Source organism: Suricata suricatta, chromosome 7 (genome assembly GCF_006229205.1).
Source record: "Suricata suricatta isolate VVHF042 chromosome 7, meerkat_22Aug2017_6uvM2_HiC, whole genome shotgun sequence".
NCBI lineage: Eukaryota > Metazoa > Chordata > Mammalia > Carnivora > Herpestidae > Suricata > Suricata suricatta.
In genome coordinates, this window is record NC_043706.1 from 76968070 (window position 1) to 76983080 (window position 15011).

The 15011-nt window shown below is 43.4% G+C and overlaps 1 protein-coding gene across 1 annotated transcript in view; it reads right to left on the reverse strand.

The window, feature by feature from the left end:
• Positions 1-3671: 3671 nt before the first annotated feature.
• Positions 3672-15011, reverse strand: part of MDN1 (midasin AAA ATPase 1) — a 167775-nt gene continuing 156435 nt past the window's right edge. The window contains exons 92-101 of the mRNA XM_029943195.1: positions 14587-14751; positions 13128-13291; positions 12324-12413; positions 11314-11429; positions 10543-10717; positions 8497-8570; positions 8284-8398; positions 7332-7395; positions 5825-5967; positions 3672-5051 (exon numbers count right to left, since the gene is read on the reverse strand). Coding sequence (XP_029799055.1) covers positions 4863-5051; positions 5825-5967; positions 7332-7395; positions 8284-8398; positions 8497-8570; positions 10543-10717; positions 11314-11429; positions 12324-12413; positions 13128-13291; positions 14587-14751 — 1295 coding nt within the window. The 3' untranslated portion in view covers positions 3672-4862. The remainder of the gene's footprint in view (positions 5052-5824; positions 5968-7331; positions 7396-8283; positions 8399-8496; positions 8571-10542; positions 10718-11313; positions 11430-12323; positions 12414-13127; positions 13292-14586; positions 14752-15011) is intronic.

Below are 15011 nucleotides of genomic sequence, written 5' to 3' on the forward strand. Positions count from 1 at the left end.
AGCTCCAATGCGCAGGAGCGGAAGCGGGGGCGTGGTCAGGAGGCGGGGTGAGCTCGGTCTCCTGGGATACGGCCTGCGAATTACACTCGGCCTCCAAATCCCCCACAGTGTGTCCAAAGTGAAGCCCCAGCAGTTGGAACCAGTAAGGAGCTTACGTAACCTTGGACAATTTTACTGTCTTCGACCAAATTTTCGTATGGACGAGAGGGGATTGTAGTTCTTGTGTCACAAGTGGCTGTGACAATAGGAGCGGCAAGGCAACTGGCCCAGGTCCTGGCCCTGTGGTTTTCATTAAATGGAAGTTTGAGAGTGAGGGGTAAAATTTAGTGTATTCCTTTTGAGCTTTTTACATGTGCATAGTTAGAAATAACAAAGATGTAAATGCTTAAAGTTTATTTTTTTTTCCATCCTGGTGTTTTCTGTTTGCAAGCAATTTCCTCATGGTGGTAATCTTCATGGTTGCCATTAGGTATGTTAATCTTAAAACATAAAGGTTATTTTACCAGTAAAAATGGGGTTATTTGGGAGCAGTTCGCAATTGGGTATGTACAAGCTCTGGCAAAACTACAGGCAAGCCCAATGAACATTGGAGGGGAACTTTATGGATAGGAGTGGTTTTGAAAAATCCATTGGAAAATAAGAGTTGAGGGAGATGATTTCTCACTGAGTTGCAGGAGAGGCTGATTTCTTGTACATTGCACCCCTTCTGTCTTTTCCCTGTTGGGGCCTGTAATTTATGATTCTTTCCTATTGACCTGTTTTGAATCTGTAATGGACATTCTTCTGGGAAGAGACATTGAGTGGTACAGCTTTCCTTTCTAGCCCCCGCCCCTCCCCAGCTCCAGTGAAGTCTCCCTTTGTTAATTTTCACGTTAGTTTTAATGAAACTTTAAATGGCTGTCCCATGGAGTTTTAATTTTGTATCACTAAGAGATTATTAGAGCACTGAACATGCCCACACCTTTAAGCTTTTATTTCCTTGTAATTTTGTCCTCCCCACAACACATATATGCCCTTAGGCTACGTAAGTAGGATCAGTGAATCTATATTTTTTGTCAAATAGAATTGTTCTAAATTAGAATACAGCCAAAAATGTTCATTTGGTTACCTGTTTACTGAACATTTACTTGATTGCCTCACTTGTTGGAATTGTCTGGTGGTCCCTTTTTCTAATTGTGCTCTTCTGGCAACTTGATTTCTCCCAGCCTCTTTCCTCATCTGTAAAGTGAAATAGGACCCATCAGAGTCCTATACTCTGATACTAGCTTTCTTGAACGTTACCAGGCGTGGTACAGGTGATGCTATGACCACTTCTTGAAGTTTTGTCTAATTGCAACAGCAATTTTTTCTTTTCCCATAAAAATTAGTGAAGTTAAACATCCCTTGCCACTTTTACGTAATCGTCATGACTGGTCTACTTGTGGTGGTCAAGGTTTTTATTCTTTTTATATGGGTCATTGGCTTGTTTAAAAATTTTAGCCCTTTTCGGGGCACCTGTGTGGCTCAGTTAAGTGTCTGACTTGATCTTGGCTCTGGTTATGACCTCAGGATTCACTAGATCAAGCCCCACATCAGGCACCATGGACAGTGAGGAGCCTGCTTGGGATTGTCCCTCGTTCTTTGCCCCCTCATGCACTTGCTCTCAAAACTAAAAAGAGTTTGTCCTTCTGTTTATATAGCATTGAGAAGTTTCTATATAGTCATGTATTTTTCTTTCAAGGGTTTTCAATTTCATTTTCTCCCTTCCAGAGCTTTGTAATTCTGAATATGTCTTCCTGGTTAACTCTTAAAATATTTATTCCATCTAGTTTATTTTGGTTTATGGCATGATGTGGATGTCAATCCTTTTTCCAGTTGCTACACTGGCAGGATCATTCTTCTGGGGCACCTGGGTGGCTCAGTCAGTTGAGCATCCAACTCTAGATAACGGTTCAGGTCATGATCCCAGGTTCATAGGATCAAGCCCACCCACATCAGGATCCATGCAAATAGCATGGAGCCTGCCTGCGATTCTCTCTCCCTCTCTTTCTGCCTGCTCATGTGCTCTAAATAAATAAAATTTTAAAAAGTCATTCTTGAGCTTTATGATGCTCATGATAAATTTGTTTTAGGATCTGAACAAATGGTTCAGGATTGTTTCATCTAGAGTAGTAGGTTTTACTAAATGGCAGAACTACTCCCCTATAGTTTCTTGTAAGAATCTTTTATATCCTTTCCCTACTGTAAGATCTTTTTAGTGTTGAATCCATAAATTGTGAGAAGACATTTTTATACTAGTTCTTCCCACCCAGAAACATTAACTCTTGCTAGACCCTGTAATACTGTCATGAGTCATAGATGCTCCCCTGTCTTAGGTATTCCTGTCTAAAGTGTGAGTCCTAGTCCAATGCAGTATTACAGATGATGTCAGGGCTCATACCTGAGGGCTTATTCTGAGCTAGGTAGGTGTTTCCAGAAAGGCATATCAGATAAGAGAATTCCAAAGAACACCTAGAATGCTGGTAGATTCCAGGACCTCTCATTTGCTGTAACCAGAACCGGTAGTGTGGTGGGGATTCTGGGAGAGAGAAGGGACAGGAGCCGTCACCCTAGAAGCATGATCTCTTTCTTGGATGTTACGAGAAAATGAAGCAGGCAAAGGTCTTATCTGGGAGACCACCAAAGTAGTCCAGACTACAGATTAAAAGCACTCCAAGGGTGCTTGGGTGGCTTAGTCAGTTGAGCATCTGACTCTTGATTTTGGCTCAGGTCATGATCCCAGATTTGTGGGATCCAGCCCCACATGGGGGGCTCCACACCTAGCATGGATCCTGCTTGGGATTCTCTAAAATAAAAAAGTGCTCCAGGTACAGTACAGTCAGGAGAGCAGAAGGGAAGATGGGATAAAACAAATGTCTAAAAGTTAGAGCTGCCTTACTTTGTCTTGTCTAACAGCTGAGCACCAAGTGAGAGCAAACATCCCCTCTAACTCCTGCTCGGTGACGCAAGTGCATCATGTTCTTGAACCTTCACCCCATCACAGTTCCTGACCGGTCTCCTGGGACTGCTCCCACGTTTCCCATCACAAGCTTGAAAATAGGACTCTTGGGTGTCAGCGGGGAGGCATCAGTTTAGATGGTCCAATTTCAAAGGTACATATGACAGACCACATCATGGTCAGAACCTTGGTGTCTTTCCCTTCCAGACCCATCACCGACGGCTACGGCCAATGAAATCAGAGTGGAAGGAACCCATCATTTTGGAGCAAAATCGGTGTAAGCCATTATGTTTTCCACCAACTTACCCTTTCCTATGCCACAAGGCCAGCGTGCGGCAGCTCACCCACCATGGGCGTGAAACCCAAGTAAGAAATAAACCCTTACTGCAGGAAGCCACTGAGGTAGTGGGCCCGGAAGGACAGTGTGTGCTGGTGACAGCTGACCGACCCAGCAGACAGGATCACTCCTCTAGCATACCCTTTACACACCTGTTGTGTCCCATTAAGAATGGTCACAGGAGTGCCTAGGCTAGTCAGTTACGTGTCTGATTCTTGGTTTTTGGCTCCGGTCATGATCTCACGGTTGTGAGATCGGGCTCCACACTGAGCCTGGAGCCTGCCTTAGGCGCTCTCTCACTCTGCACTCCCCACCGCTCAAACACTTACAAAAAAAACCCAAAAAACTGGTCACAGATTACAACAGTGGTATATATTTAATAATTTTCAGAATATAAGCTGCATAGCTTCTTAGAATAAAAAATGATATAACCTCAGGTCATGCTCTAGGACACTTGGTTAAACAACAAGCAATCTGTGTCTTTGATGACCGCCTCAAAAGCGTGGCGAACTTCACAGTGTAACGTGGAAACGGATGGGAGATAGAGGATGACATGATGGCATGTTGTCTACAAAAGAACATTCTGACAACTTAAATAGAACACAGCACACAATTTCAAGTATTCAAGCAGTGCTTTCTGGCCAAGTAAAAACTGTCTAAAAATTATTGGTGTAGTTTGCAGGGGGAGGGAAAGTAGCTTAGTTTTCTTAACATGGCATTTCTTTTCCAGAACAAGACTAGCTCAGTCCAGCTTGAAAGCAGTGAGAGGAATATTTTTCCCCTTAACAGTTAAGAAAAAAATGAACTAAAGAAATAAATTACTACAACACCAGGGACCGTGGCACTTAGAGAATGAAGTAACGAAAGGGAAAATCATCTTTCCATCATTGCATAGTCTCCCGCAGCAGCAGCAAATGTGAAGAATGGCATGGAAAAACCACTTCATTTTTACACGGCCCGAGGGTCATTTTTTGGCTTACCTGGGCTCCCCTGCTCTCTGCCTGCTTCATGAGAACACATACCCCACCACCAAGAGAAGGTACTTCCTTTCACAGCAAGCACAATGAGAAAACACACACACTTGAGACTCTAGAAAGTTGCGGATGTGTCGACCTCCTAATTTGGATACACACTGTGGGTTCGGCCCACAGAGCCTGAGAGCAGGGTCCCAAGGACCCGGATGGTCCCGTTCTCCCAGCAGCTACTCCTCCAGGTGGGCGTCCAGGGCTCCTGTGAGGGGAAGTGGCAGCTGGGGCCTGGCCGCGTCTCGGGCCAGGACTTCCAGGTCCAGACACCCGCTGCTGCCCTGGGTTTGTTACAGCTGTAGCGGGGGCACAGTAAGGCCGAGGCTGGCCAGACTCTGAAAGCACAGTGTAAGATAAAGTGTACAGGGTAATAAAAACTGTAGCTATTAGGTGAATTTTTATAAACCGGATCTAAGATAAAATAACATTTTAGAGCTGTGAGTTCAGAAGCAGTTGTCCACCTGGCCAGAGGCGCCACAGTCTGACCGTGGTGTAAAGTCTCACTGTAGACTGTGTTCCTTCCCTACAGGTGGTCAGAGGCCGCCACTAACTCAAACCACTGCCGGAGAGCATCGCTGAGCGTCTCGGGGAGCGCGTTCACATCGCGAAGGATGATGTAGAATGGGAACGGGAACTCCTCCATGTAGGAGCGGATTTCAGGCATCTCTCCAGGTCCCTTAAATATGGGCACTTTGATGTCCAAGATAGAATCCTGTAAATAGGAGAGAGACATTTTGAAATAAAAACCAAACCAGTATCCTTGGCTTGCTCTTCCCTGATGTCTGTTGCTAACAATTTTTAGGTCTCCTGTATCTAACTCATAATATAAAGGTAGCTTTTATTATTAAGAAACAATTTTCAGAACTCTCATTAACAAGGCGGCAGATCTCTTTCTGAACACCCCTTCCAGGGGAATGGACACTAAAAGAGAGGGAAGAGACAAGAAAACCCAATTTCCCTATAAGGTATTCTCCCATTTTCTACTTGGAGTAATTCACATTAAATCTTCAATTTGTTATCGAGGCCTTAATTAGACCTGCAGAGACCATGCTTCCCCTGGAACAGAACGGACTCATGGGCATCTTTCACTTCGCAACTGATGCTTCCTGCTCTGAGAAGGGCACCAGTAACCGGAAGGGGCTGCTGTAGAGTTCCAAGTGGACAAGGCCCATCATCAAGGCTGCAGTGTCGGAAACGACACAGCGCAGGGGGAAAGGATGACCCACTAGAGCAGGTGTTGACACAGCAAGTGGTTAAGAGGGTCATCTCTGGAACATCCGAATTCTGGCTTTCCTACTCCTTCCCTATAACCTGTGTTTCTGTCCTTCACTGTAAAGTGGGAGTACTAACAAAAAATAAAGTGCCTAGGACCGTGTCTGACAGAACACAAGGAGTTAGGGTGTGACCTAGGCCATATTTCAGATAGAAGAGGTTGAAGGATATCCTCACTTTGTCCCCAGAAAAGCTGCTTTTCGTACCACTCACCCGAGAACTGGGATTGTCCAATACAACAAAGATGACAAAGATGCTAGCATTCCGGGCAGCCTGAACTGCCGCCAGGACTCGGTCTTTGCCCTCGAGGAAAAGGCCACGTCCGTCAGAGACCACCAGGAGGAGCTGTGCGTTTTCTGTGGTAGAACATACAGCAGGAGAGGAAGGGAACAAGATGAAGATCCCACTGTTAATAACTCCAAACTACCCAAAGACAAGCGGGTTAATAGTACAGTGAAAGCCGACACCAGACAGACATCTGAAACTGACGAATACTGGACATAAGCAAAGGGACCTCTAAGATGGGACTTCACATGCCACAGTGGGACACAGGCTGCAGACAGACATATGAAGCTTCGGTCAATAAAACAATTTCCCTATCACATTAGATCAATTTCACTGTAGAGCAATATCTGAGAATTAAATTATATATTTATGGCTATAAAGCATAAATATGGCAGTATTGAGTAGGCCATTAGAAGAAAGTGGCTAAATCAGAAACCTGAAATTGGGTCTTCCAAATTTGGTGTACCTAATTTGGGGATTTTTCTCTTTTTAAAATGTACTCATTTAAACTAAAACTTAAGTAGAAGGGGCCATTAAAATAAAAAAAATTTAATGTTTGTATTCATGGTTTACCTATAATATTTCCAATGAAAGACTACTACAAACAGTGCACGAGGGCAGTCTTTCTCTCAAGGAAGTTCAGTGAGTGAGGAGACGTGTGAAGGACTCGCTTCATATAGGAAGGTTCTCCATGAAACAATCAGGACTGAGAGATTCTAGGAAGAGCTAGATAAAGAACTGGTGTGTTCCAAGCCCCAAGTCAATCATGGTTGGATTAGCTGATTTCTCTGTTACTAAAATATTACAGAATATTCTTTATACTAAATTCCTACACCTTGCTCCTCCTCCACAACTCTGAACTCTGACGAACAACACGGGTCTGAAGTGTGTGGGCAGGTCCACTTATCTGCGGATATCTTACTGTATGGTACTGCGTATATACTTCCTCTCCCTTATGATGTCCTTAAGCCTTTCTTCTCTCTAGCTTACTGTAAGAATACAGTATGAAATACATATAGTAAAACTGCTAATGGACTATGTTATCAGTAAAGGCTCCTGGTCAACAGAAGGCTATTAGTAGCTAAGTTTTTGAGGGGTCAAAACTTACACATGGATTTTTGACTGTGCAGGGGGTTGGTGTTCCTACTCGCCCCCCCCCATTGTTCAAGGGTCAACTGTTGTTAATTAGTATCTAATTCCTCCATTGGTTACAAGCCTCATGAGTATGGGTTCAATACAAATTTCTGAATGGGTAAACGGTTGAGTAACAAATTACATGAATGCCTAATTGCTCTCCAGCTCCTACTTATAACTCTTCCTGTGCAGCATCCACTTTAAAAGGTTGTGATGGGTTCTGTGGGATGAAGCAAGCAGCTTGTGAACGGACACAATGGGAAGGTGGTTTGTGCGTAAAGACGAGGAGGAGAAAGCTCACCTGGGCTGGCGTGCTGGGAGGGCTGCTGTGCAGCTGCAAACATGCCGGCTGCAGACTCGAGAAACTAAACCAGAACCAGAGACAGGCCGTTAGGAAACTGCTCTTCCCACTGTCCAGAGAATGAAAGTACTTCTGACACGTAGGTCATTTTCAAATAACCATCTCAGATCTGTAGGCAGACTGTCCCTCCCGCCCCTTGTCCAAGGGGATGATGATCCTGGCAGTGCCGGATCTACCCCTGGGCCCTGGCTTCTCCAGCACCGACATGCATCTCTGGCACACGCACCACGAGTGTTCGGTAACACACCCCAGAGGAAGAGAGACACTTCCCCTGGGAGGTGAAGACAAGACATCAGTAACGCCTCCAAAGGAGCAGAACAGTCTTTTTTCAGAAGAAAACAGCTGAGCAGAAAAGGGCAAAAAAAACCCAAAATGTCTCGTGCAAAATCAAGAAAGTAGGCTAAATGAGGGCAGAAATGAAGAGGACAGAATTATTATCCTAGCCTGTGTTTTGAATTTATGTCATCCTGAGCAAGTCATTGGCTCTATTTTACATCATTTCTTCTCTAGGTCAAATGAGGGAGAGAAATTGGCCTGATTAAGGGTACCGGGAGATGGTTTATTTTTACAAAAGTTCCAAATCTCTCAAAAAGTAGGGAGCCTGAAAATTAGTGATATAAAATAAAAAACCCTTGAGGAAATCAGAAAAAGAGTTCACACCCTGTTTCTAAGGGATGCCAGGGAAGTTTCTATTCCAGTGGTGGAGAGGCTGAGGTTTAGAACTGAAGCACCCAGGCGTCCTGAAATTGTTTTTTGGTTTTGTTATTGTTGTTCTTTTTTGTTTTTTGGAATTTTTACCTGTCATAAAGCCATACTGGGGAAGAGGGAGTGCTAAAAATTATGTTGCTCCCACACCTGTTGAAGAATGGCTATGCTGAGCACATGAGCATACCTGAGCAATCTTGGTTTTCTTTTGTTGGAATTTGCAGAGCCGCAGAATCTGAGAACCCGAGGAGTCACTGAACTGTTCGTGGAATGGGTGTAATAGCTTTACAGACTCTCCAAAACTAGGGAGAAAAACCAAATACAATGGGAGTTATTTTTTGTGTGATCAATGTAAATAAAGGAAGTTGATCTCCCCACTGGGATGAAAAAGCACCCTTACCTGCACACAGCAATCTGACCCACTTCCAGGAGGGTTAGAGCATTTCCAATCACAGCCAAAGATTCAAATGCCAGCTATGAAATAGAAAGTTAAGGGCTGAAGGAATCAGAATATCCTCTAGATCAGTGACTCTCAACCTTTTTTCTACCAAGAGTCCCATAGAAAATGTTATTTTTTGCATGGCACACAGGGAATGTCAACATGGCTATTCCCAATCAACCTAGCGGCCACAGCAGCTGTAGACCCTGATCAATCCGAGTCCATTACACTAGTAGCAAAGGTATGCTCTACACATCATGTAATAAAAGTAATCTTGAGAGATTTGGTCCATAACATTTTCAAAATTCTTCTCTTTTAGGGGTATGAGGGAACTACATAGAAAGTATCTCATGGGTAAAAGATTTTAAAAACCAGTCTATTTTATTAGCCCATACATAAATGACAGCATGGTCTTACAACTTAAATTTCATTAAAAAGATGATGATACTTGTAGCAACTAATATCTACTGAATACATACCAAGTGCTAGGCATTAAACAGAGTACAGACTTCCATTTAGTTTTCATAGCTCTGTAGGAGATAGTTACAGTTACACCCTCACTGTTCAGAAGATGAATCTGACATGTAAGAAGTAAATTGCCCAATATCATGTGGCAATAAATGGGGAGCTTGGATCTGATCCCAGGTACAGAGGTCACATTCTTTTTACAGCAGAGCAGGAGTATAGATTTAGGTTGCTCGTTGGTTCATACTAAGTAATAGCATCACTGCAAAAAAACATCACTCTTCCAGGTGCCTGGATGGCTCAGTTGGTTAAGCGACTGACTCCTGATACAGGCTCACAGTGGTGAGACTCAGTCCTGCAGCAGGCTCCATGCTGAGAGTGGAGCCTGACTGGGATTCTCTCTCTCTCTGCACCTCCCATATTTGCTCGCTCGCTCTCAAAATAAATAAATAAACTTTAAAACAAAAACACATCACTCTTCTGTGTCCATAATGCTGGTATCATAAGTAATTCTATTCAGGCTCTTAAGCCTTGTGAATAGTATTAGAGCACTAACTAAATAATTTCAGACTTAAAGAGATGTACACAGAACACTTTTTAAAAATCAATGATACTCAAATATGTTGTGCAACAGTACACTGCGATTTGTGGAAAATAAACATTGTCAGAGTTACTCTTCTACAGCTAGATGGAGGCAGAGCAAGGCTAAAAAAACAAAACAACTTTAGTCAGTTAAACATCTGACTCTTGATTTTGGCTCATGTCATGATCTCACAGATTGTGAAATCAGACCAGACCAGACCACATCAGTTTGGCTGCAGCTTCTACATTAGGGCTTCTACCTTTTTGGTGCAGTCTTCTTTGAGCAAGCAATGTAAAATATTCTAGAGGATTCTTAAAGTCTGGAACAGTAACTTTCAGTACTACCTGTCGAGCGTCGGCCTGGGACAAGATGGCGCTAGTGGCCTCTACTGGTTTCACCACTTCAATACCTGCTGGACTCCTCAAACCAAGCGTGCTAGCAGAGTTGCGCAGAGACACGATGCAGCTTGGACTGTCTATGATTGTGATCTGTTTGTCCAGGTGACACCCTGCATGCACCTCGCAAGTCCCATGGATACACCAACATTACATATCTGTTCTGGTTTCAAGCTATTGATGCTGCTGCTTTCCCCCACAATTGGGAAACCCCACGTTGGGCTCTGCTGACAGCAGGGAGCCTGCTTGGGATTCTCTTTCTCTCTCTCTCTCTCTGCCCTTCCCCCTCTAGAGCTCTTTCTCTTTCTCAAAATAAAAAAACGCTAAAAAAATTTTTTTTTTTTAAAGTCTCTAACAGTAAGGTACCAACTATTTGAGACATCCTGAAACTGCCCTTTTGAACTTGTTTTAAAATTTTAGGACCTCTCAAACACAGTAGTACCTTCTCAGAATAGTAATTGTACTTCAAAGTGCTTTTTGCCAGATGATATTTAAAACTTTTAGGTGGCCAGATAGCATGGCTTGGTACTAATTTCTCATTAAATTAGCACGGTGCTTCCTTACCTGTTTGGTATGGTTGTCTACCATGCTAGAAGAGTCATCAATGGCCAAACAAATCTGATACTGGCGTTTACTGGGCTTGGTCCTTCGAAGCCAAATCTTGTCTTTCCGAAATTGACTAGCAATGTACGGAATGACCTTCCGCATGTTCAGCCGCTTCCCAGTTCGATAGTCTCCTCTATTAAATTTACCCAAATGGGGCAAAGATTAGTTAACAATTGCTCATCTTCTGATAATTTTTTTAAAGAATAAAATCACATTATAATACCTTTTAACCAGTAGTACCAAATAACCAGTAACCTAGCACACTCAAGTGTCATTGTCAACTGAGAATTGAGAGCAGCCAGAAAAACTGGGTATGTGCATGATAATTAGGTTCTTCCAGGAACGCTGTGACACATTTTAAAAATTAGAAAAAAATGTTCACACTGAGTAAGTCTTGGAGTCTTTTCTAATCAGAAACTATGAGTCTGGATAAATGTTTGCAAAGATCTAGGTCAGTAACACGCACAGCAAGCCCATACACCCGCCCAAGGGCTCTGCCCACTTTCGCATCAGATGTTAATGAACCCAAGGACTGCACTCGTACCAAACTTCACAGACACTCCAGTTTTTAGAGAGAACATGAAAAAGGGTATGGAGTAACATATCCGGGCAAAATAAATGGTAACCTAGAGGCCAGCACTTTAAGCAGTTACGGGCTGAGCCCAATAGAAAAGGTGACACTGACATCTTTTCAGGGCACAGTGAGTGTGCCCAGTGGAGGGGACTTACTTCAGCTTGGCGGCCTGGGTAGGCTCTAATATGAGGCGAAGCTGTTCACACAACTGTTGTGAAAGCGGCGCAGTTAAGGCCAGGTAACTCTGCCACATCTCCGCTGCAGCCTTCTCCTGTGACAACATGGAAGTGACTCTTACAATGTCAGAGCAGCCAAAGTCATTACAGTGACATGAGGCTTGAAACACAGTAGCAGAAAATGACCCGCACAAACTCTGTCAACAGAAGCTAACTCAGCAGGCTGCCATTTAGTCCGCGTCCTTAAAAATGTCTCCTCTTCTACCAAAACCACAACTCACAGTTCCGAAAGAGAAAGGCTGGAACAAGGCAGGAGACGTTGGCCTGCATGACCAATCAACACCTAATTCTCATCACCCACGAAGAGGACACCCTGCACACTGTGGGTGGGTGGGGAGGCGTGAAGGGTACTTTTGGTGCCAGCAGATCCAGCCACGTAATCGTGGGCTCTCAGGGTCAAGTTTCAAAAGCAAAAATGATGAGTGCCAATCTCTCCACAGTGTGCTCATTTCCCAGACACAAAGCTCCAAGTATGGCAGAGCCCTCGTGCAGGTGTGTAGGAGGAAGGATGATTATAGGCACAAAATACGAACATGGAAAACACAGTAAATTTAGGATGCAGAGTCATTAACAATGAAGCTTCTGGTGAAGCTGTGCTGCCACATTAAGTCAGCCAGCAACATTCAGGTGGCCTGTGAGGGTGACACACTGTGCCTCATTTCTCAATCATTGTCATATCTATTGCTTATAGAGCCAACAAGAGAAATTAAAGAAAATAAAGACATCAGCTTTTCTGTGGTTTAATTAAGCTACATATCTAGTGGCAAAGTAGGCAGAAAGCACTGGAAAGACTTAGGTTTCAGACTGTAATCATAGTCTTCATATCCTCAGTCCCTTGGACAAAGGTAACTGGTGCTACGAACCTGTTAAGCTTGCTATAACTTAAAAAAAAAAAATCAAGATATGTTATGAAAAGACTGGTGACTTACTTCTTCTGGGTTTCCAGTTTCCTGTGGATGCCATGTTTCCAGCTGTCTTTCCAGCTCCTGTCTTAGCTCACTGACATCTTTTAAAAAGGGCTAAGAAGAAAATGCCACAAATAAGAGGCAGCCTAGATTGAAATCACCAACTCATTATATCACTGGCTGCCTTCCTCCCAGCAGTATGAACTATAAACACATGCTCAAGACACAAAGCATAAGCAAACTTAATGGCACAAGAAGATGCCAGACAACTATTTTTCTGCTTCCTTTTTTGTAGAGACAAGAGAAAGGAAGTTTTACCATTTAGAAGAAATCTACTCAGCAAAATAAAAACAAAAACCCCACAAAGGTATCAATATCAAAACGTTCTTTGAATAATCTAGACTGCTCTTAAGTCAAATGATTAGGGAAAATAATTCAGGCAAATCTGCTTTTCCTAAATTAGTAGGCTTTAAGCCAAATATTCTCGCTACTTCATCAGCACGAACTGAACTGTACCTACAGCCTCCTCACACAAGGATGCTGGACATGGAAGAGTAGATGCAGATTCGCGAGCCTGAGGCTGGAAGACCAGACCCCCCATCACAGCCAGGTCAGGGCAGACCAGCCTTCTGACCCTGGGACCGACTGCTGGAACAGCGTGACTGTTTAGAGAAGTGGTCATACCGACAGTTTTCCTAAACACTCTGGTAAGAATAAGATGGCCCCAAACAACCCGATACTCGATGAAGTTCTACCAACAAAAATTTTAAAGCAGTTTATGATTATAATTTTGTTAATCAGAGCAGTAATTTGTGAAAATTTTAGTGCCTGGAAAATTCTGTCCACGAGGAACTGATGGGCTGTGTGAATGATCGAATCTCGGCTTCTTTCTGGTTTCACAGCCTCTGTTCCCCCATGGGATCTGTCGGTCCTGGGATCTTGGTCGTCTTCTGTTTTAACAGCCTGGGTCTCCATCTCCATCTCATCAAAGCCTATTTGCATATAAGGACACTGTTTCACTTACCCTGATATTATACAAAGACTGACTGCCTGCCGATCTGAACAATCACTCACACTTCGCCCCTTCATTCCCCAGCACATTTCCACATACAAGTTCCACATGTCCTTTCTCTGTGGACAGTCACTGCCGATTCTTTCTTCCCTGACCCCCTCTCCTCCCCACCATGATGCTGAAGGCGGCTTTTCTGGGAAGGAGGGGAATAGGGAAACTACAATGTGTAGTATGTGACTCTTTAAACTACATGCTTGTAGAACACTGATAAAAACCAAAACCTAGGGGCACCTGGGTGGCTCAATCAGTTAAGCGTCTGACTCTTGATTTCGGCTCAGGTCATGATCTCACTGTGGGATCCGGCCTCCCACTGGGCTCCATGTTGAGTGTTGAGCCTGCTTGGGATTCTCTCACTTTCTGCCCCTCTCCCTAACCTGCACATGCATGCTCTCTCTCTCAAATTAAAAAATAAATAAAATAAAAAATTATAATAAAATCCTAGTTCCATTTAATAGATGAGGAAACTGAGGTAAAGAGAATCTAGGAATAATATGCCTCAACCTAGAATGTGAGTAAGTGGCAAAGTCTGGATTTTGAATTTTCATCAGAGCTTTACCATTCCCACTTTCATATAATGGCACAGTCAATAGCTCTTGAACAGCCAATAGTTTTAAAACCTCTGAGAGGACAGGGAGCAGGAAAAAAAGGTCTTTCAATTTGACAAGTTCTTTTGAATTTGTATTTACTACACTGCTACTAAAGTTATTTTTTAATGTGTTAAATGCATATCTTTTCTATTTTTTTAAATAAAATACCCAGTAATAGCACTTGGTCAACTGTGAAATGGAACTGTATGTAAGAAGTTTGGATATTACTTTTACACATGCATTTCCTCCCTTCTATTTCTCTGAATATTTTGCTGCATTTTATGCTAAAACTGAGTATTTTCATATAATTGAAAACATTTCTCTAATAACTAAAGGCATGTCTTCCTATCAAAACTGAAGTAATAAGTGTCCTATTCTTTTTCTTCTACATATTTAAAGACCGATGGCATTTGCCTGAAACTCAGGCTTCTGAGGTCTCCTTGAAGGACAGCGTCTCCAACGCCACTCCTCCACCTTGTGACTCCCAGAGGAGATACAGTGGAGTTTTCACAGGCAAATGAACACCTGCGCTACGGGTGAAGACGTGGACAGAGCAACCAGATCAGATTATACCACATGAGAGTGACTTCTGTAAGTGAGCTTCGGATTTGTTCCCCACAGGACCCACCGGGGCTCGCTGTTGTCCCCGACTTGACCTCCTCTGGCTTCAGCTGCTCCGTGTCAGCTGCTCGGAGCTCTTCCTCCTCTGTGTCCATGAAAATATCCTCCATCTCCTCCTCCTGATCCCTGCTGGGATCCTTTGCAGACTGTTGCTGCTCCTTGCTGGCCACATCTGCCAATAAAGCACAAAAACACATAGAAAGCCTGGGTCTTTGCAGAACACAGGCGATCGGGAGCTTGTCGTTTTTCACTTCTGAGATCTTACCAAGCTGGTTTTCCTGCTGAGCGACTATGTGGCATGAACACAGTGCTTGGTTTGTCTGTGCCCCAGATTGCCCTACTGACCTTTCGATGTAAATGCCTCTTCTCTACCACAAAAGTAGGAGGCCTAGCTAGGTTTTTACTACTACAAGAGACTAAACCAGAATAAAC